Source organism: Fulvia fulva, chromosome 3, assembly GCF_020509005.1.
Source record: "Fulvia fulva chromosome 3, complete sequence".
Lineage (NCBI taxonomy): Eukaryota > Fungi > Ascomycota > Dothideomycetes > Mycosphaerellales > Mycosphaerellaceae > Fulvia > Fulvia fulva.
Genome location: NC_063014.1, coordinates 356,751 through 379,455, shown reverse-complemented (window position 1 = coordinate 379,455; position 22,705 = coordinate 356,751). Strand labels below are relative to the sequence as shown.

Here is a 22,705-nt window from a genome sequence, read left to right as displayed (position 1 = left end):
CCCTTATACTCGGCTAGAAAGAGCTCTTTCCTACTAGTTCTAGGCACCCCATTTCCCTAAGGACAGTAGCAAGAAATTGTGACTGCTTTGCGGCTACGTTTATAGCTATAAACTCAGCTTCTATTATTAATATTATAACAGACTTCTGCTTCCTACTTATCTAGGACATAGGTAATCTATAAAGGAACTACACGTATCCCAGAATTAAGACTCTATCCACTTTGTCTATAGCGTAGTCAGAGTCCGAGTATCCCTAGAGATTGCCCCCTCCCTTTCTATATATAAGACCTAGGTCTAGGTACGACCGTAGGTATCGGGAGAGCTTCTTTAAAGCCTTTATATACTACTACGAGGGATCAGCAACAAATAAGCTAATTCTTCTAAGGGGGAATGCTAAGTCTGGCCTTATTATTGTCATTGGCTATATCTAGGTACTATTATAGCTCTAGTAATCCTGTTTGTTACACCTCTTATCTATAGGTGCCGTAGGCACTAAATGCTCGTAGCTCTCTATAGGTGAGTAGGTTGGCGTAGCCTTCTCTCTAGCTATATTCATCTTGGCTAAGTTAGCGTAGACATAGTGTCCTTAATCAAGCTTTAAAGTGCCTTAGGACCTGTCTCTTGTAATCCTTATTCTAAGGATCTTCGTAGGTTTACTAAGATCTTTAATCTTAAACACTTTTCTAAGCTTAGCCTTAAACCACTGAACATCTGATAGCTTCGGAGCTACAATAGGTATGTCATCTATATAGGTAAGGACCATAAGGTCTCTATCCGTATAGATAAGTAGGCATAGATCTACCTAGGACTAGGTAAATCTAATCTTCTCTAGCTTTGCAACACAGAGCTTGTTCCAGTCTCTAGCTGCTTACTTAAGCCTATAAAGGCTTCGTAGGACCTTGAACACTATGTTTAGAGGTGCTTCAACTCCTAGGGGTGGGATTATATAGATGTCTTTAAGAAGGCTGCTTTAGGTAAAAGCATTATTCATATCTACTAGGTGTATCTCGAGATCTCTCTTATATACTACTGCCATAAATACTCGGAGAGTATTATGTCTAATAGTAGGTGTAAAGGTCTCTTCGAAGTCAACCCTATATTTCTATAAAAACCCTCTTATAACTAGTCTTACCTTAAACTTCTTAATAGCTCTACTAATCATTCTTTTCACATTAAAGACCTACCTAGAAGTAATTAGATTCGTACCCTTTGGCGGTACAACTGCTTCCTAGGTGTTGTTGCTTACTAAGGTAATAAGTTCGTTCTCGATTGCCTCTCTCTATATATATCCCTATTCGGGGTCTCCTACGGCTACCTTATAGGACTTTAGGATTAGCACTTCCTACTAATAGGCTATGACCTACCTAATAGTAGCAAATGTATATTCTTCTACGTCGTTTAGAATCTCCTCTATCTAGCTTATTGTAGGGTCTAGATAGAACATCTAGGCGATAAGAGCCTTATAGTGTTTAGCCTTATACTCTTTAGAGTTATTATCTCCGTCCCCCCTTAACCTCTTGTTACCTATAACCTAAGGTAGCGCTAGGTGTTTAGATAGGTCGAACTGAACGACATCTTCTTTTTCTTTTATTAGAGTACCCTAATCTCTAAACTTCTAGTATTCCCTAATATCCTTTAGGGGAGGGGGAAGTTGTATAAATAGCGGTTGCTATAGTGTTAATAACTTAGGTAGGTTCTGTATAGATCCACCGTTATCGGCCTTCGATAGTGTTAAAACCGCCTTAATATTTTCTCCTAGCCTTCGTAACGGTGTCTCTAATAATCCCCTATCGGAAAATTTCGCCCTAAAGGGCTTCCTCCTAACAGGATTACGCTATAGCGCTCGACTCGGCTAGTTAGTAAAGGTGATACCAAGATCTATATCTCCCCCCTTCTTATTCTCAAACTAGTCGACGTGACTATACGCTTTTATTGCTTTTATGTCGGGATCCTAGAACAGCTATTGTTTTGTAGTGTTTTCTAAGTAGCCCATAAACACGGCTTCTTTTCCTCGGTTCATTAACTTGTCTCTCCTTAAGCCTTAAGGTTGGGCTCTTAGGTCTATATAGACTATAGCTTTGTATCCCTAGACGCGGAAATGGTCGACTGACGGTACTTAGCTAGTAAAGGCTTCTTCTAGTGAAAGAGCAATACCATTAATGATCGGACTATTAGGCAGTCTGTTTCTGATCACAGTCTGTGCTTATAAAGCTTCTAGCTAGAACTTAACTAGTATGCTAGAGTCTTTAATTATAGCCCGGACTATATTCTTAGAGGCTTGAATTAACCTTTCTATAGGTCTATTTTGAAGAGAGTTATAGGCATTAGTTGTGTCTATCTAAGTACTAAACCCCTTCTCCTACTCTTTTAGTAAGGCGAGAATTTCCTTTGTACTATTACTACGGATCGTAGATAGAAAGCACCTTGACTGCCGTTCTGCCTAGACCTTCTAATCCCGTAGGGCTATAGGAGCGTCGCTCCTAGCCTTTAAAGGGATTACCTACTTCTTCCTAGAGAAGTTATCTACAATCTTAAGCCAATATTTATATCCTAGCCTAGAGACTACACCCTAAAAAGGCCTATAGATGTCAATAGAGATGAGGGCCAGCCTCTCCCCTTTCCTCTCTATAGTAGGTCCTTTGAACTTCCTTATGTTTATAAGGGAGCAGACCTTATAATTCTAGTGTTTAGAAGTAATAGGAATAGGATCTTTCTTATTAGTAACTCTATATAGGTTTCTTAGTAGTCCCTTACTAAGGTGTGCACATCTTCTATACTATAGCTCCTACTAATCTTCGGACTTAGTATTAGCTATAGCGGTACCGTCACGTTCTTAAGAGAGTATGCTAGTATGCTATAGCTTAAGAATTTCCGAGATCGAGTAGATAAACGGTACTCCTCCTCGAAGTTTGATCTAGACAACGGGTTTACTAGACAAGGATTTTAGGGTGAAACTAGGTGGTTAGATAGCAAACTGTTAGCTGAACTGATTCCACGAAATAAGACTAACTCTAAGGCTAGGAACAAACAGGACATTTTCTAAGACAATTTGCTTTCTAGAAGGACCACCTATTACTACACTTCCTATATATATAGCTTGTAGATAGCCACCCCTAACCTTGATCCACTTCCTCTTTTAAAGAGGCTTTAGTGTCCTAAATAGTGAATCTTGGTCAGTTATATATGATGATATATAAGAGTTAAGCAACCACTCGGACGAGGGGTACTTGCCTTTAGCTTCTATAGTAGAATGGGCAACCTCATCAACATCATTATCTTCTAATAGTATCTTAGGGTCTAATGCGTCTTCCTAGGTCGTATAGGCCCTTATAGGCTTACTAGAGGAGGCCTTTGGCTTACGGCTCTCCTTTATCTGCTTTATAAGGTCCGTTATTACCTTAAGGACATTACGAAGGTTTGGTAATAATAACCTCCTACGAGGTAGTGACGGTTATCTCTTAGTAGGGTAGGTAACCCTAGCTAGTTTGTCCTTGTTCCTGACAGCCTGCTAAGCTACAGAAAGGTGTAGGCACTTGCTTATAAAATAGTCACTACCGTAGAGATAGTACGTAAGCTTGCCCTAGAAACCCTTCTTAGCGAACATAGCTATCCCTTGATAAATTATTAATTCTTGCTTCTCCCTAAGAATTGCAAGAATGTCTTGTAGTAAGAGATTCACCTAGGCATCAATTGTATCGCGAATTGAGCTAAATGAGTCTGGTAGAGCTACTAAGAGTTACTAGATCTTTCTGTCCTTAGTCTTGATATCTTAGAACTGAGGCGAGATTAAAACAGCCCTCCTTACAATTGAGCTAAGCTCCTGCTAGGCGTCATCTATAGACTAGTCTTCTATCATCACGAAATTGGTGTATTGCTAAAGCAAACTTCTTCTAGTAGCGAGAAGTCTTCTCTTATATTTAGCTTCAGCCTATTCCTATAACTCCTTCGTATACCGGATCTCGTATATTATCTCTTAGTCATCTGTCGACAGACAGATGTACATCTTATACAGGGCCGTTACATTATGCCGTCTATACGATGCCTTCCTTATCGCTTGATCTAAAGGAAGGGATGACTCCGATAATATAGAGGGTGTCGCTATAGATAGGGTTATAGCGGGAATGTCCGTGATAATGTCTTCGAGGACCTAGTCAACCTGCTTTAATACTAGGTGTATTCTCATTAGCTTGAACTATATTTCGTGGTTCTCTCTTATTAGAAGAGGTGCTACTCTCTTTCTTATAAACCTAGTCTCGTTCTCTATTTTTTATAAGTTAAGGGACAGGTTAGCTACCCTTAGGTAAAAGGATGTATTCGGTCGTACGCGATCGGATCGAAATGGGATAAACCGAACGCGAGGTTGATAGCGGAGAGGATGGCTATCCGCCGGGAAGAGGAGGAAAGTCGGTCGGTAAGGATCGTGTTAGTACTAAGACACTGTAGCGTAACTCTCTTAGTAGAGGGGGTTTCTAAGACACTACGGCTCTCTTAGAATGAACAGTTAGTCGATACAAACGCGATGTCCGGAGAGCGACTCTTCTTAGTAAGCTCGCCTACTTGTCTAAGGTATTAGTATAGGCTCCCTAACTCGGAGTCTAATAGTGCCTTACTAGGCTCTTTTACGTCTTATATATACCTATAGCGCGGCTATGGCTTCCTATATAATGCGGGTGCGGCCTCTAGTCTGCCTTCCTTTTGTTCTAAAGAGGAATAACTCTAATACGACTTTGTCGAGGGTGAAATACCGAGTTACTAACCCGGGCTTATAACCTATTAGATAGGTACGAGTTACGTAGTAGTAGAAGACGGCGGATCACACAAAAGACGAAGAAGGACCTAATAGGATAGCGTATATCTATATATAGTATCGCTAGTATTAGTATAGGTAGATACTAGGTGTCCGGATGTTTGCTAGCCTATAGGCTAGTAAACCCTAGTCACGTGATCTAATCACATAACACACCTACACCTATATGCTTGTCCTACGGCCTATATGTTCTCAACATAAACAGCTCTACCCCCCTAGCCCCTAGTATCGCGGTCCGATAGGAGGTGTCCGAGGGAGAAGTTGCCGCTATACTTAGGAAGTTACCGGCGAAGAAAGCCCCGGGGCCGGATAGGATCCTAAACGAGCTACTAAAGAAGTATAGAGATCAACTAGCCCTAGTAGTTATAGCGATCTTTAACGCCTACCTATAGACCGGATACCACCCGATAGCATTTAAACAATCGACGATAGTAGTCCTACGTAAGCCGTAAAAGGAAGACTATACGTAGGTAAAGTCGTACCGCCTAATTACGCTCCTTAACACTCTTAGGAAGGCGCTTAAGAAGCTAGTTATAACGAGACTCTCCGAGGCGGTAGAGGAATACTCCCTACTCCCGGACACCTAGATAGGTACGCGCCTATAGCGATCGACGCTATCCGCGATAGAACTTATTACCTCTTAGGTAAAGGCTATCTAGTATAAGAATAGGGACAAGGTGGCTTCCTTACTTAGCCTAGATATATCGGGAGCCTTCGACTACGTATTATACCCGCGGCTACTCTATATCCTAAGGTCGAAAGGACTCCCTAAGTAGCTTATTAACTTCGTACGGTCCTACCTCTAAAACCGTAGTACGTCGATCCTAGTCGGCTAGTATAGAAGCCTATTTTAAGCAGTCTATACTAGAATCCCGTAAGGCTTAACGCTAGTACCTATTCCATTCCTCTTCTTTATAGCGACGCTACTCCTAGCCCTAGAATCCTAGAACACCGCTACAAGCGGCTTCGTAGACGACACGAACATCCTAGCGTAGTCTTCCTCGACTAAGGAGAACTATAGGCTACTAGAAGAGAAGTACAAGATCTACGAGGACTAGGCTAGGAGGCACGGGGCTCGGTTTGCCCTAGAAAAGTACAATCTAATACACTTTACGCGCCGGCCACGATTCTATAATATATAAGCTTCTATCTAGATATAGGGGTATACGACTAACCCGGTAGATTAGCTTAGGATCCTCGGACTATAGGTAGATCCGGCGCTATAGTAGAGGAAGCACGTATAGGTAATATTACGGAAAGCTAAACAGAATATAGTATTATACTAGAGGCTTACTATGTCTATATAGGGCGCGGACTTCCGGTAGTTACGACTCCTATATACGGCTATTATACGGCTAGTCCTTACCTATAGTAGCTAAGTATAGTCCTTAGGCGAGAGGGCCTACCTATCGAAGGGACTCGTCGCGCCGCTAGCGAAGATCTAAAACTAATGCCTAAGGAAGGTCACCGGGGTATATAAGTCGACGCTAATAAGGATACTTAAGTACGAGACCGCTATACCGCCGATCGACCTATATATCTAGGGACTACGGACCTCCTACTTAGGCAAGTTAGTATAGTACCTAGTATAGAAGGTTATCGCTAGTATAGTCGTAAGGGCCCGTGAATTAGTACTAGCGTATAAGGGCATTCGACCCGGAAACGAGCCGAACTACCGGGTAAGGGACGAATAGCTAGTAATACGGTAGGAAGGTAAGAAGCCGTTTATAGAGCAACTATAGAAAGAGAGGTGGAACAACTAGGGTGTAGGGTATAGTGGACGCCCTTAGCTAGCGGGACAACCTAAGGAATGGTTAGCTATAAAATCCGCGGTTAAGTACCCCCCGAAGCTTATCTACTACCGCCTTATAAGGGTATAGAGTAGTATAGTAACCTAACTACGAAGCGAATATATCGGCCTCTAGGGGTACCTATTATAGAGGAAGGTTCTAGGATATACGAATACTAGCTGCCCCTACGGCTATCGCTCCTAGAACGTACGGTACGTACTCCTTGTCTGTCCGAGGTAGTCGCTAGGAAGGGGGGAGTAGATAGTAAAGGCGAGGAACCGGACGATTAGGGCACTTCTTAATAACGCTAAGGACCTACGACGTATTACGAACTAGATACTAGAGAAGGGCTAGCTAGAATAGTACCGCCTAGTAGGAGTAGTATAGGAAGAGAGGGTACGACGTAGCGCGAGAAGACCGGCTAGGAGCGGGGGCTAACGGGGTAGTAATATAGACTACGTACGTTCAGGGGGAAAGCTAATCTAGACAAGGAGTAGTCGGGGGCGGGAAGGGTTTTCACCTATTCGGGTTTCCCTTTATATATAACAATAGATATATACCTATATAGGCCGGATAGGGTCCTAGAATAGGGGAATAACAAATCTATCTATCTATTTAATAACCTTTACTTTTAACCCTAACCCTTATACTCTACCTTAATCTTCTCTTTACCTCTCTACCTATCTAAACCTGTCTAATCTTTACCTCTCTATTTACCCTATTTTACTTCTATTCTATCTAATCTACCCTTAACCTAACCCTACTTACTACTTATTATCTCTACCCTCTCTTTTATTACTAACCCTTATAACTTACTTCTATCCCTTATCTTTTTTTCTTTATATTTAATCTAGTTATAAGTTAATCCTATTCTTTTTCTTACTTTTATCCTAAACCTAGCGGTTAGACCTCGTTTTAGTTACGAACTTAGATATCCGGCCGCGCCGTATAAGTAGTCGAGTGGTTTTATTATTACGAGCTACTAAGCGTAAGCCCGTATTAGCGGGTTTCGTCGGGGACCAGTCCCCAAGCCCCTGTCGCGTTATGACACCTAACGGGTTCCGGCCTTACCCTCTACCCTCCTCTCCACCTCTCCCTTACCCACTTACTCTCTCTTCCTCTCCCGCGGGCTCTGCCCACACCCGTCGGGGACCAGTCCCCAAACCCCTGTCGCGTTGTGACACCTGACGGGTTCCGGCCTCACCCTCTCTCTACCTCGCCCGCGCCCGCTCCTATCCAAACTACCAAATCAACTCACATAGCATGTTGCTTCGAACTCCCTCCTCCCACTCCACTTCAACACGAAAATACTCCTCGAGCGCCTGTAGTCCACCAACTCGCTCCGTCGCCTCGACGAAACCTACGCTCTGCGACACCCACTTTCGTACCTGCTCCTACTCTTGCCCAACGTACAACAGCGCCATCGCTACCTCGCCCGCGAGTCTGCTCTATCGACATGCCTCAGACCCGCTCGGGCCTCGCTAACAGCGCGTCTAACTGACCCAACACGCCCCTTGCTCACTCGCCGGCGGGACCATCGCTCGGATCTGCTGAACCCCGGCGTTTATTATCTCTAAAGTAAAGCGGTCGACCGGGCAAAACAGAAACGTATGCCCCCTTTCTCCCTTCCCGCCTGTCGCCTTACAGATTAAGCAGACGCCCTCCTACTTACGCAGCTTCTATATAAACGCCGGGTGCGCATGCTGCGGCAGAAGGCACCCAGCGTATTCAAGCCAATGCCCAGCTAGAATAGCAGCACAAGAACGAGCGAGACAAGCAAGGATCTCTACACCAGCTAGGTACCCCCAACGACAGCAGGAGGGACCTACCGTGTACAAGGGCTTCGAGCCGAGCAAAAAGGAAGAGGGCAGAAGAGACGAACAAGGGAACCCAACCGCAAACGCATCCACCTCCCGGTAGGCCTCGACACCTTAACCGGGCTGCCAACGAACTAGGCCAAATGCGAATCTTTGGGGCGCCCCAGCGGCCCTAGGGCCAGCCGGACAGCGAGATATAGGCTCAGGAGACACAGCAGGTCAGCACGGAAATGGACCTCACGGATAACGAATGATACTATACGACGACATCACTATCGTACAGTACAACGTAAACAAAAGTAGGGACAAGGTCCAGCGCCACTTTCTACAAGAGCTAGACCCGCTACGGCACCACGTTATTGCGGTACAGGAACTATAGATCAACCCCTACGTAGGACTCCTAGCCACTTATAATGACCGGAGATACCACACCGTAATCGCGGGCCAACGAGGCGTTATCCCGAGGACATGTATATACGTAAGCAAGACTATAGACCTTGAGTCGTAGAAGGTTATACTACCGTAGTAGGGCAACCTAGGAGACATAACATCAATCCAGATCGACACGACACAAGGCCCTATCTAGATCTATAACGTTTACAACCCGCCACCGCGGGGTCGGACGAGTAGGGAACTAGGAATCCTCGCCTACCTAGAGCGGACCCTAAGCCAAGACATAAAGTAAGTACTCCTCGGCGACTTCAACCTCTACTACCTATAGTAGGGACTCGAATTCACTCCCCCGTACGCGTTTCTAGGGGGGAAGCTACTAGACATAACCGCACGCTACGGAATGGCCTTAGTAACACTAAAGGGAACAGAGACGTAGAAGGCCCGTACTAGTATAAGCACGATCGACCTATACTTTTTATTACGAGAACTTGAAGAGAGACTAGTCTAATGCCGACCGAACTACGCGCTAGAAGCCTCCTTAGACTATATCCCTATTCAAACGACGCTAGGGGTGAAGGCGATAGAGGAGCTAGTAAACGAACCACGCCGTAACTAGAAGAAGGCACGCTAGGACGATATAAGAGGCTTCCTAACAGCGAACCTACTATAGTATAGAGAACTCGAGACGACAGCTTAGCTAGATCAAGCAGCGGAATAGATTACCTCGGTTATATAGTAAGTAGCGGAACAATACACGCCGTTACTCCGGCCCTTAACGTAGTAGAAGGCCTTCTAGACCCCTAAATACTCTACGAAGGTAAGGGAGGCTAGAAGGGCAAGGCGATAGTAGACGAAGGAGCACACCTAAGAGACGTAGGAGCAATACTATCACGCGACATAAGAGAAGAAGGCATAGATAAGACGCGATAAGCTATAGGACTAGAGAGCGACGATCGGGCTCGTTATAGAAAACCCGGAACAGATGTAGAGACTTACTAAATAGGCACGACTACCGGAAGAGCAATAAGCCCCTCACTTCCCCCTAATCGTAGACCGCGAAGGGATTGCCTAGGCTACGCCCCGGGGCAAGGCAAAAGCGTTAGCCGACTATTTCTTTTCGACGTAAGTAGAGGTAGACCTTACGGACATCGACCCGAGTATATACCCGGAACCCCTAGACATAGATTAGGCGGTTAGCTCTAACATAGTAATAGGAGTTATAAGTAAGCTAAAAGGACGAAAAGCCCTAGGCCTAGATAGGATACTAAACGTACTACTAAAAGAGTATAGAGAAGAGATTACGCCGAGCCTTACAAACCTATTTACCGCGTGCCTACGGCTAGGGTATTATCCGAAGCCGTATAGAGAGTCTATAACAGTAGTGCTACGTAAGCTATAGAAGGAAGACTATACTTAGCCTAAGTCGTATAGACTAATAGCACTTCTAAATACGATAGGGAAGGTCCTAGAAAAGATAGTAGCCTAGAGACTTACGTAGCTTACCGAGGACAACTACGTACTCCTAGTAATATAGATAGGGGGAAGAAGCTAGCGATCGACACTAATAGTAATAGAGCTAATTACGGAGCAAATTCAGACCCTCTAGCACTACGGTAGGAACCGAGCGGCGTCCTTACTATCCCTCGACATCGTAGGGGCCTTCGACAACGTCTTATACTAAAGGCTAATATATATCCTATAGTAGAAAGGTATCCCCTAGTAGGTAACGACGTTCGTCTACTCCTTTCTCTAGGAACGGACGACATACCTAGTCCTAGGAAGGTGTACGTCCGACCCGGTAAAGGTAGAGACTAGAATACCTTAGGGATCTACTCTCTCCTCTATCCTATTTCTGATATTTATATCGGATCTAATCCCCCTACTCACCTCTCCGCAAACCTTAGTATCGGGGTTCGTAGACGATATAAACATCCTAGCCTAGTCAGACTCGATAGAAGAGAACTGTCGCCTCCTTAAAGATAGGCACAAGAAATGCGAGGAGTAGGCAAAGAAGTATAGTGCCCGGTTCGCCCCTAAAAAGTACTAACTTATATACTTTAGTAAAGCGAGAACACACTATAATATAAAGGCGGCGGTAAGAATCTAAGGCTACGAGACTAAGCTATTAGCGGAGCTACGAGTACTAGGGATCTAGCTCGACCCGAAGCTAAGCTAGAATGTATAGATTAAGAAAGCCTAGAGTCGAGCGCAAGTTAATAAAGCCTCGATGAAGAGGCTTACGGCATCTATATAGAGAGTAACATTCGATAAGGTAAGAGTAATATATAAGGCGATCGTTAGACTAGCTATGTTATACGGGGCATAGATTTAGGGAATAGGAGGCGTAGGCAAGCCGATCCCGAAACGGATAGAGCAACCCCTAAATAGGATATAGGTAGGTAACCTACGTAGGGTACTAGGCGTATATAAGACAACGTTAATAAGCACGGTAGAAATGGAGACAGGAATACTACTAATTGGCTAGTATATCCGGGGAATAAGAATTTAATACGCGGTAAAGACGATAGGTTACCTAGTATAAACCACGATCTAGGAGGCAAAGAATAAGATAGAAAGCCGCTACCGGAGAGGGGTAGGACATAGGACAAGCTAAAAAGAGGATGACCTTACTATCTTTACGGCCGTATAGACAAGTACCGAATAGCTAGTACGAAAGGAGGAGGAGCGTAGGACTCGCTAGGCCGGCGGGAGTAAGGCTAAGACCTAAAGCCTAGCGGAACAGATAGCGAGCTACCTATAGGAGTAGGACTAGAAAAGGAAGCCCCCTAAGACAATAGGCCCGATAGCGCTCCGAGCCTTCTAGAGACACAGTTACTAGCTATATAGGGACCTAACAAGGGCCGAAGTAAGCATAGCGATCTAAATCAGGTCCGAACACATTGGATTAAGGGCCTACCTGTTTAGGAGACGCGTACTAGACATCTATAGCCTAGCCTACTTGTATAGCTACCTATCGCAAAATCTAGAACATATACTACTACGATGCCCGTAGTAGGCGAGAGGCAGGGGAAATTAGAGGCACTAAGCGGGAAGGAGAGACTATAAGTCAATTATTAGGGACAAAGGTAATATTCGCCGAATCTCTCGGTAGATACTATAGTAGGGATACCTCTAGTAGTTTAGCCTCGCGAGCGAGACGGAGGAGTAGATAGACAAGAGGCGGAAGCGAGGGGGGTTGTAGATAGGGTAGTCATTAGGGCAGGCCTATGACACTAGCGTACCCCTAACAAGGGAAATTTAAGACGATAACTAGGAGGAAAAGATAGGCGGGAAGGAGGAGGGGTTTTTACCAACACGGTTTCCCCTCTATATATACAAAAACAAGATAGCATAGCTGCATAGGCCAAAGGGCACTACAACAGCTTAATGAAATATCTATCTATCTATATAAACGCCGGTAGTCGACGGACTGCGCCGGCTAGAGCTCCCACGTCTAATCCTACACCCCGTGACGACAACGGCACTGGCACTACATAGTGTCTCGTCTCGTCCGTACCATCGATAGCACCGTCTGGACCGATCGAGTCGTAGTGCACGCCACGGACCTCTTCGGAAACCGTACTCTCCCGCACGACGATCTCGTCGACCTCTTCTATCCGTCGGAGCCTCTAGAGCACGAAGCGAACGAATAGAACCGTCGCGTTACTCATCACCTCACCCCAAACTCGTCCGCGGTGGATCTACGAAAGCTATCGGCTGTAACCCGTCCACTCTCCCTAAACCCCTTCGAAACCGACCTGCCGTAGCAGCTCGGTGCCTTCGACTAACTCCCTAATCCGTCGCACGACTCTAACTATAACATTCGGCCACTGACATTTCTCTTCGTTGCTGACCCCCGTCTTGCACAGCTTCTAACTAATGCCACACTTGAAGCAGCTGTGTGTGCGGGCCTCGAACCGGATGCTTACGCGGAATCGATCTAGCTCGCTATCCTGTACGTACAATCCCGCCTAGTTATCCCCGAGCGTACACTCGCTCGGGGCGTGAAACTAAGCCCGGTATCGGTCGTGTGCACCGACGACGAAGCATGCCAAGCAGCCTTGAGCGTCGACGATCTCGTTCATCTGCTCCTCGAAGCGCCTCTACTCGTATGCATCGTGACGGTATGCCTTCTACAGTGCGGTGAGCCCTTTACCGCACTCGTCATACCGGGCGAGATTATCGCTATTATATACGACGGCTACACCGTCCAGATACTCGCTCACGACGAGTCGTCGACAGCCCGACGTGCGCACGAATTCGACTATGACCTACTCGTCTAACCCACGGGACCGCGCTGTCTTTCTTTCCGCTTCACCCTCCTCGATAACGATAATCGAGTCGACGTCCTCCCCGGCTCGCCCTGCTCGGCCACTTTCCTGCGCAAAGTCGATCATCCCGTACGGCAGATCGATATAGAGCACGAATACCACCCCCGGGAAGTCTATACTAGTCCCGAGCGCCGAAGTCGCTACGATGAGCCCACCGTGCGTCAACCAAGACTCGAGCTACTCTTCGTTGTCGGCCGAACCGGCATGATAGTACGCACACCGAAGCTCCTTCGCCAGACTCTCGCATTGCTCGCGACTACGGCTGTACACGACCCCTTTCCGACCACGGAGATGCTGTCTTATACGGCGACAGACGGCGACGCTCTCCTCGATCAGCTTCCCCCTCTTGACCTCGTGTACGAGATATCTCGTTCGGGGTCGGGTCGTTCCTGCGCGGATGTATCTCGCCAACTACGCCGTCATACTTTCCTCCAAGTCGGCCTCGCATATGACCGGCAGTGTCGCGGTGAGCAGAATGAGCGGACAGTCGAGCTTACGCACCTCTCGGACGACGGCGAGCTTCGGTCTCCAATCGCTCGATATGAACGTGAGATGACACTCGTCGACGAAGATCCTCCGTAGCAGTTTCTTCACGACGAGCAGCTGAGCAAACCCGATGAACGTGCCACTCGAGACGAGATCGGCACTGACGAATAGTAAAGCCTCACGCTCCACACTGACCAAACCGCCCAAAACAACTGGTGGGATTATGTTCATATCTGAAGGTGTTAACTATTCTATCTCTCTATTCACATCCACACCACCTTGTTCTTCGTTCTGCTGCGTCTATAGTCACAATGTGTATCTACTGCGTTCTTCTGACCCCTGCTGAATATGATATTCTCCAATCTCTCGGGTGATATGGCTGTCTTGAGCCTGCAGTGTCCAGAGCATTGCGCACCTGATGCCTTGTGGGTGCGAAGAGCGGTTTGAAGGTCTTAACAAGGTATCTTTGCGAGCACTTGATGCCCTTAAGTCTGCAGTAGTGATAGGCTCCTACTATCTGATTCTTTTGAGGTGTTGAAAGGTGTTTGGTCATCTTGCAGTAGCTTCTCCAATCCAAGAAACAGGTGAAAAGTTTGCGACGGTAGCATGCGACAACAACACCACATATAGCCAATCCAAGCACGACAATTTGTTCAGTGATGTATCCGGATACGTATATAAATTTGCTGGTTGCAATGGGCCTGATATTGGATAAAGAAAACACGATTGAAGATGTGGTGTTGTTTTTTGGTGGAGGTGGGCGCTTTGGTCCGTATGACGCGTGCCTGCTTTGTTTCTGTTGGCAACATTGATCGCACGTGAATCTGCTGTGCAGACGATAGTGAGGTATGTGCTCGAGTCCGTACCATATCCCATAGTGCGATCGAATAGAACAACATGACCCAAGTTTGAACCACACCGTTCACAACCATAACCCCGAAACAACAACGGAGATAAGCTACCCAACACACTAATCACCTGCGATAGTGACTACAACAACAATGTCGCTCTTCCCGTCGATGAGCGCCTTGAGCGCAACCTTCGGACACGCCTCACACTACACCCTCAACAAGCAACAACCCCTCCCTCAGCGCAAATCGATCGAGCACTTCTACTCAGCCTGGGACGTCGCCGAGGATGGAAAGCAAAAAGCACAACAATTGAGCGAGGCCGCAGCCGCAGAGGTCGCGAAAGCGTCTCACGCCGCTCAGGATAAGGTCGGCAAGATTGAGCTTTACAGCCCCAAATACTACGCGACATGGTGAGGCACGCGACCGCTATCGTGGAAAGCTCGCGACTGACAGCAGGACAGCACCTTTGGTGGTATGATGGCGTGTGGCCTCACTCATTGGGGCGTCACACCCCTCGATCTCGTCAAGTGCCGTCGCCAAGTCGACAGTAAGCTGTATAAAGGCAACTTCGACGGCTGGCGCACCATTATCCGAGGTGAGGGCTACGCTGGACTGTACACCGGTGGCTCTCCAACATTCTTCGGTTACTCCGTCCAAGGTGCCCTGAAATACGGCTGCTACGAATTTTTCAAAAAGTTCTATTCCGACCTGGCTGGCGAGGAGAACGCAGTGCGCTACAAGACTTGGATTTTCCTGGCCGGTTCTGCCTCTGCTGAGTTCTTTGCTGATATCGGTCTCTGTCCCCTCGAAGCTGTGAAGGTTCGTATGCAGACGACTATGCCGCCTTTCGCGACTGGGACGTTCAATGGTATTAGCAAGATTGTCGCCGAGGAAGGGGTCGCTGGGTAAGCGTCGCTGACAACATTATTACGATCGTGCCACGCTAATTCTGCTCGGGCAGACTTTACAAAGGTATTGCACCGCTCTGGGGTCGCCAGATTCCATACACCATGATGAAATTCGCCTCCTTCGAGACCATTGTTGAGATCATCTATCACCGCCTTCCCGGTACTAAAGCCGACTACTCCAAGGCCGCCCAAACCGGTGTTGCTTTCACTGGTGGTTACCTAGCCGGTATTCTCTGCGCTATCATCTCTCACCCGGCCGACGTCATGGTCAGCAAGCTCAACACGAACCGTCAAAAGGGCGAGTCCTTTGGTGGTGCTACTTCGCGAATCTACAAGGATATTGGTTTTGGTGGTCTCTGGAGTGGTCTGCCTGTTCGGTGAGTCGAGCTTCATGTATTTGGAAGATGTACCTGCTAACAGCTGCGATCCAGCATCGTCATGATCGGTACCCTGACAGGTCTGCAATGGATGATTTACGACTCGTTCAAGATCTTCATGGGTCTGCCTACAACCGGTGGCGGCGGCGAGAAGAAGGAGCAGAAGTGAAGCAGCCGTGTTTCAAATTGACGACTGACGACAGATACCACGAGCCGAACAGCCTATACCAATCTTCAGAAAAACGATACCAACCATCTTCCCTCACACTCCACGGAACGCTCCACTTACACCACCTTTCCAACCCGCCTGACTCCCCTAGGCTGTAGCCCTCATAAACCCCAACGCCGCAACAGCATCCTCCATCGACGCCTGCGCCAACCACTGAAGGACCCTCTCCGCTTTGGCTTTTGGCGCCTGCGTCTCTTCGAGCTGTTCTTGCAGACACGCTTCCACGCCGCAATCATTGACTCGTGTATCGTCCTAGCCGTGCTTTGTCAATATCATTACTGTACACCACTACGTCCTCCTGAGGTTTCTAGCCTCGTTTTCTTACATTCGCAACTGGCATTCCACAGCCTATGCATACATGTACATCTCCTTGTTCGATGCGGATCGTCATTTTGGGGTGTATGGTTGTAGTGCGTGGCCTTTGACGACAAGAGTCGAGGTTAACTTGAGATTGGCAGCTTAAAACGTGCGGCTCAGCGAGGTCACTTTCACCTCTTCTCTTCCCAACGCTGCATAATATTATGTAGACAAAAATGAGCAACGCTATCGTCACAATCCGGCAATAGTTGCATAGTTCGGGCCTGGCTCCTACGCCGGGCTCAGCTGCAGCTTTCCCATTGAAGACCAACGTCAGTGCCGACGGCATGGACCATGCGCAGCTGAACTATGCACAATGGGACGATGTGGTGGGGTCGTGCTCTGATGACGGGTAATGATACTGTAATAAGGTTTTCTGGTCGGTCTGTATAGTAGGTGTCACACGCATGTGTGATATGTCATCTTGTGGTACGAGGTACTAACGTCGGTCGGTGCTCCGATGCGAGAAGAAGAGTGAGAAGAAGCAATGTGAACGATATGAGAGTGGATATGGATTGTATGTGGTGTGTGCGCGCGGTATTCATACGCAAGATATCATTACTGATGGGGTGCCGGCAGATCCGTCTACGCGCAATACTATTCGTGGTATCAAAAAAGCAGTTCTCGTTGCCGTCATGGTATGTCACTGTATGTCCTCCGCTCCAAGCATGGTTGAGAGCTAGGACCTCGCGTGCTTTACTTTACTTTGCACTTGGCTCTGGAGTCTTCTCTTTCTTGTCCAAGCCGATGGCGTGTTTGGCTCTATGCAACAAGCTCTCTTTCTGTCCACGCTCTTTCTGAGGTTGCGAGTGGCCGCCGTATCTACCGTTGCAGAGTCAGTCCACGAATTAGCCCATACTGAACATTATCTATACTCACTTCTCCTTATGCACATTCCCCTCCCCGCCTCGGCCAGTGTGGTAATTGTCGTAGGCGCCACCAGGTTGCTCAACTCGCGTCGCAGATTCCGGGACCACTTCCTGCGATGGCACGCCAGCCTTCTCTGCGTGCGCGATGTTTCCTGCACCGCCGCGGCCAGCGCTGTATTCCGGCTCCTTGGAAACGCCCGGCGTGCCTTCGCGCACAATGTCGCCATCGACGTAGACATTGCCGTCTGGGCCGATGTTGCCGGCGCCTGTGGTTTGTGAGTATCTTTGCGATGGCGAAGGGTGATGCACCGAGGGCCATTGCTCACCACCGCGGCCTGTGGAGTGGATCGTGTTGGCCATGTTGCTCGATGCAATGTGCAGTGATCCAATGGCTGTCTGTGAGCTGCAGCTGGTTATGCTTTCTGGTTGCTGGTTGAATCAGTGGAGTCAACGTGTAGGGCTGAGAGCAAGAAACAGGTATGAACAGAAACAGTAACACCGACTGCGTCAGTAGGCGAGAGAGAGGACAGGGGAATCACGCAAACCAGGTTCAAGGCAGCTCGCCGGGCAAGAACGGACATGACGCGTGTCAGAGGATTCCTGCCGTCTGGTGGTGCTGCATATGGCAGAGGCTCGGTCGCATACACCAGTAGCAGCTCGTGTCGTAGGCTGAGGGCTTGCTTGGTATGTCCTAACGGTACGCAAGGGGTGAAGTTGTTGAAGTGCCTGATAAGGAGTGACTTCATGCCAAGCGAGATAACGGGCTAGCTTGTCATTGGTGCCGGGGCGTGCATGTGAAGATGATATCACAGCATCTTTGGAAGAGCAGGAGGAGGAGATGTGTTGAGTAGCTGAGTGATGGAGACATTCGTATGCTGCATTCGCTCACCTCTGTACACACTGGTCGAGAAGAAATCGTGTTGAATCGGTCAGCGCGTCTTCCGGACTTTACCCGCTCATATTGTGTACTGTAGCAGCCTCTTTCACATCATCAAAATCGCATCGTCTTCCATCGATCTATCAGCAATTCTGGGAACACGACCTATGCATCAGCATATCGCACGGCACAAGCACATCATGCGCCGCCCAGCACGCAAGTGTTGACGATACAGAGCCGCGTCAGTGCGCCCACTTGCGGGTGACAATTGCAGGAATGAGCCTAGCTCGCAGCATTACCACAACCTGCTGAGGCCATCGCATCGTTCTACCTTGGGAGTATTCACTTTGCGGTGTAAATCTCCTGTTGGCACGGCGACATATGCTGCTCTTTGCAGCCTGTGGGACTATCATCAAATGCTGCACCTCTTGCTTTTGACTCAAGGCAGCCATGCCTTCCCCATCTGCTTGGCCCATGTGACTTCTACTGACCACAGGTTGCTACGGTGGCTTTACTGTTTCAGGTTGAAAGCACGTCGTCCACTGGCTGACTGATAGTGCTCCTCGGTGGGTACTTGAGCCGGGGCCCTGGTATTGATGCGGAAAGGTACTTAGAGCGATCGCAGCAGCCTTAAGAGACGACCTACCTAACACGATTCTCACACGACTGGCTGTCTACGAAGAAGCTAGACGTCAGCTACAGCGGATCGGCGTGGCTAGCATACCTTCGATGCGTGCCCAGTCTCTTACCTTAAGACTGACCCTGGAACAGACTGCAGCTGATGTGCAAACAGCTGGTACGCAGGATCTGGACATGACATAGAGTCGCGCCCACTTCCATCTGCAATTTGACATATATGCATGTCATTTCACCCGTGCGGGACAGCCTTTGAGACGAAGTGCTGCAGTGACAACTTGATCACTTCAGCTTCCTTAGCTTCGCCTATCTGGTTCTGAGCTTGCTGTCTTCGAGTTGAGCCGCGAGTACTCCGCACGCTGCAAATTGTACATCAGAAGGCTGCCGCACGAGCTGGTTGATTTTGTCGTTTGGTAGGTCCGAAACGCGAGTAGGGCGCCAAGTCCATCTCGAAGATGATCATTACAATGACTTGATCTAGATAGATGTATTGACTTCAACAGGTCTTCCTCAAAGCTACTGCCGTACACTGCGCTGGTGTTCGAGGCTGTGATTCCATCTACATCTGTTTTCCTCCCGAACGTGGCGGACTTCTCGACTCATGTGGTCTTCAATGACAGCACGTTTGGAAGCGAATCGACTTCGAACATCGAGGAGGTGAGCTAACTCGAAGCGCCGGAGTGCAAATGGTCGGCAGGAAGGTTGTCTGATCGGATTGCGGTAATGCGCCGGCTGCCATCGACATTGAGGAACCTTGTAGGCTCGCAGGAGTCGCGACATGGATGAATATTCTGAAGTCGCCAATATGTGAATTTTACGCATCTGCATTCACTCACAAGCAGCGGATTGCGTCATGCATGGAAAGTCCCCCGCCTCTCTCTGGCTCTTTTGGAATTCGCAACATACATCAATCTCCTGTCTCCTTCTCTGCGCACTTTTCGACAGCCGCTCGACGGACATGGACGGACCTTCGCTGATCTCTATCAGCGCTATAAGATTGGCACAAACCGCATCACGCAATGGCTTGCAGATACCGCCAATGACATCGGCAAACTCGAGAGCATAGTCGACCGGCAGACTCGCAAAGCGCTCAAGCACAGTGCGCTGCGAGGCAGTAGTCATACGGTGCGCATCAGTACATCCCAACTAGTGCGCCTTGCCTCCGAGGTTTCCATCACCACATTGCGCAACCGAGCGCCTCCGAAGGATATCAGAGACATCATCATCATCACAGAAGACGTACTGGCAGGCAGGAGGGACTACAGTGTCTGGAACGAGCAGAAAACGACCACGAAGGATGCTGAACACCGCCAGCAAAATGAGTCGCATCAGCACTTCATACATGTGTTGGTGGAAGTACTCGATCATCTCAAAAGAGCACACAAGTACAGCCAGCCCGTTGTTTCACGGCCCAAGGCGACTCGAGGGAAGAAGAAGCCTTCAGCTGCGTCAGTTGCTGTCAAGCCTGATGACAGCACCGTGCTGAAGAACATCTACAAGGGACTGGCCCTCGAGGAGCCTGCGATTGACTCTTTAGAGGAATCAGTGGAACACTTTGCCATCTCTGAGCCCATCTGTACCAAGCCATAGACTACACACTTCGAGCTCGAGCAACCAGAAGGCGAGGATTTGTTCGCTTTCTGGTGCCTGCTCAAAGACTTCAACAAGATCCGCAACTTCCTCCGCAGCATTTGGCAAGAATACTACGACAAGAAGATTGGCATCCACGTGGCATCAGAGCTCAGCGATAAGGCATATGAGATCGTGCAGCACATTACCGACGACTTCGCGGCAGAATTTCCTCCACTGGGCACCTTCTCGAGGGTCGCCGATCGTCTTGACTTCGAGATCTCGATGTGTGATGGCGAGATCGAGAGTTTCTCCTGTTCTGATACCACTTCGCTGGTAGATGGCAACTTCTCTGTCTCTACCGCCGATTTTTGTGTGTTCCAGCATTTGCATGCTTATCCGCCATTCGCGAAGGCTGAAGGTCCACCGCTGCAGAAGAGCCATTTCGCCAGGTCGTCCTGACTTTTGCAGACAGATGCCATGAGCTCAATCGCCGCATGCGAAGCCTGGCTGTGACTACCGCAGACCTGGTACAGAAAGGGGGAGGTGCGGCGCTACCTAAATTCGACCAGTTCTGCAACTTACTTCCCGACGTTTTCGTCGCAACGGGAGACATGCCCCTACACGTGGTCATGATATATCAGGCCATGATGGACACAATCGAGATCGGCGTTGAAGATACGATGAGTCCGTTCGCCAGTCTGTACAAGGAGGCAGTCATTGTGAAGTCTAAATGGGCACAGCTCGAGGAAGTTCAGGCACTATCCCACGCCGGCCGATCACTGTTTGATACTATCTAACGCAGATGGCTTGCGGGAAGCCTCGTCGCGGTGGATCAGCAAGGTCATCGGCGACACATCAGACCAAGTTTTGCAGATCGCGAAGGAAGGAAAATCTGACAAGCTTCGAGATGCAATGCCTGAACTGGCGGACACGTTCGTGAACTTTCCAGTGCTCACGGGAACCTACGCCAACATGATACTCAATCAATATTATGCTAACGGTGTCTACTCGTGTGGCGCACCATTCTTGGCATTGGCCACGTCTCACCTTTACTACGCCTGTCGCAAGTCTGGAACCATCAAGAACCGATGGGAAGACATGGAGTTCTTCGCGCATGCTGTTAACTCAGGGCCATGTTCTTTGGGGTTGCAAGATCTGGAGCAGACTTCAGGCAGCGTGGTCTCTTGTGCAAAGCAATTCGGCATTGCACTCGGCGTACCGCTCACGGAATATAGCAGAGAGCAAAAGCGGAAGCGAGGTCAACTTGAACGAGCTCCCCTGCCATCCCTGGCGACTATGCTCAAGAAGAGACCACAACTTGCTCCTTGTACGACGTGGATCATGACAGTCTATCATCGACACCTCATTTCCCGGGACCAGAGCATTACACGGGGAAAGGCACTTAAGCATGCGATGGCAAAAGTTTTCACATTGCTTTCATCAGTGACCAAGTGCAAAGTCAACGACGAACTCGTCTCTCAATGGGAGGCGTGTCGCAAGCTCCAGCCCACAGAACTGCTTTCAGTCCTCAGGACTGCCATGATGTCCGACGACGAGAAGCTCGCCTTCGACTACCACTCCTTTCTGCTACAGTGCAGAGGTATCATGCAGTGGGTCATCGACACCATGGCTGACGCTGGCCGTGCGATTCTATCGGAAGGACCGCTCGACCTCGCAATCTCTCAGCTCGAGCGTGAAGACCAGGCCTCATCTCGCTCAATCGTGATGGACACAGTCGATGACATTCTTTGGATGTCCGCGTTGGCGCAAGATCATAACATCCCAGACGCCCCGCTTGTGATCATCGGCGAACACATTGACGATGTCGTACAGCAGCGGGGACCCTCTTACCACCTTGACGATGCGAAAAACTTTGCAAGAACACTGTTGCGCACATGCAGGGACAAGAACGCCGAAGAGAGGGCGCAAAGCGTCCCTCAAAGACGTGCTGATCTCAGCAACGTGCGCGCCACTATCGTCGGCAGCAGGCTTACCATGACTGGTCTCGAGACTGCAGATCTCCGTGAGAACATGGCGGCGAGTGATACAGGCGAATACATTGGCGAAGTTTCCGAACATGCGGCTGATTTACCAGCACCACTGGGCTACCTTCCACCGTGTGTTGAGGACTGCCAGGAGGATGAGGACGCACAAGAGGGAGTCGGCGTCAGTCCTGTGATCGCGCAAGAGACAGAGGATTGCGCTGGCTACAACGGTACGAAGCGAAGAGCAAGCGATTCACTATAGATTGGTGGGTGTGTGTGATAGTATAGGAAAGGTTCCATAGCATGCCGTTGTGCACAAATAGCATTCATCGGCCTTGAGCTGAGAACTGTGAAGATGGAAAGGAGCAAAGCGCTCAGACTTGTGTTAAAGAAAGTAGCCGTTCATTCAGCTTCATTCCA

General features: G+C 48.5%; 5 protein-coding genes across 5 annotated transcripts; 4 read left to right on the top strand and 1 right to left on the bottom strand.

Annotated features, from left to right (window-relative positions):
* Positions 1 to 13,342: 13,342 nt before the first annotated feature.
* On the top strand, positions 13,343 to 13,720 carry CLAFUR5_20243 (uncharacterized protein; the record flags this gene model as incomplete). Its single annotated transcript, XM_059463079.1, has 1 exon — positions 13,343 to 13,720. One exon carries the CDS (start codon positions 13,343 to 13,345, stop codon positions 13,718 to 13,720), a length of 378 nt encoding a protein of 125 aa, XP_059318918.1.
* A 905-nt stretch (positions 13,721 to 14,625) lies between these two features.
* CLAFUR5_07870 (putative mitochondrial phosphate carrier protein) lies at positions 14,626 to 15,929 on the top strand (the record flags this gene model as incomplete). The annotated part of the gene is made up of 4 exons (XM_047907018.1): positions 14,626 to 14,885; positions 14,937 to 15,380; positions 15,437 to 15,760; positions 15,815 to 15,929. 4 exons carry the CDS (start codon positions 14,626 to 14,628, stop codon positions 15,927 to 15,929), a joined length of 1,143 nt encoding a protein of 380 aa, XP_047759525.1.
* A 1,118-nt stretch (positions 15,930 to 17,047) lies between these two features.
* On the bottom strand, positions 17,048 to 17,575 carry CLAFUR5_07869 (uncharacterized protein; the record flags this gene model as incomplete). The annotated part of the gene is made up of 2 exons (XM_047907017.1): positions 17,048 to 17,168; positions 17,226 to 17,575. 2 exons carry the CDS (start codon positions 17,573 to 17,575, stop codon positions 17,048 to 17,050), a joined length of 471 nt encoding a protein of 156 aa, XP_047760018.1.
* Positions 17,576 to 19,506: 1,931 nt separating this feature from the next.
* Positions 19,507 to 21,097, top strand: CLAFUR5_07868 (uncharacterized protein; the record flags this gene model as incomplete). Its single annotated transcript, XM_047907016.1, has 4 exons — positions 19,507 to 19,535; positions 19,571 to 20,273; positions 20,319 to 20,670; positions 20,769 to 21,097. The coding sequence occupies 4 exons, from the start codon at positions 19,507 to 19,509 to the stop codon at positions 21,095 to 21,097; spliced, it is 1,413 nt and encodes a 470-aa protein (XP_047760019.1).
* Positions 21,098 to 21,212: 115 nt separating this feature from the next.
* CLAFUR5_07867 (uncharacterized protein) lies at positions 21,213 to 22,547 on the top strand (the record flags this gene model as incomplete). Its single annotated transcript, XM_047907015.1, has 1 exon — positions 21,213 to 22,547. One exon carries the CDS (start codon positions 21,213 to 21,215, stop codon positions 22,545 to 22,547), a length of 1,335 nt encoding a protein of 444 aa, XP_047760029.1.
* Positions 22,548 to 22,705: the final 158 nt, after the last annotated feature.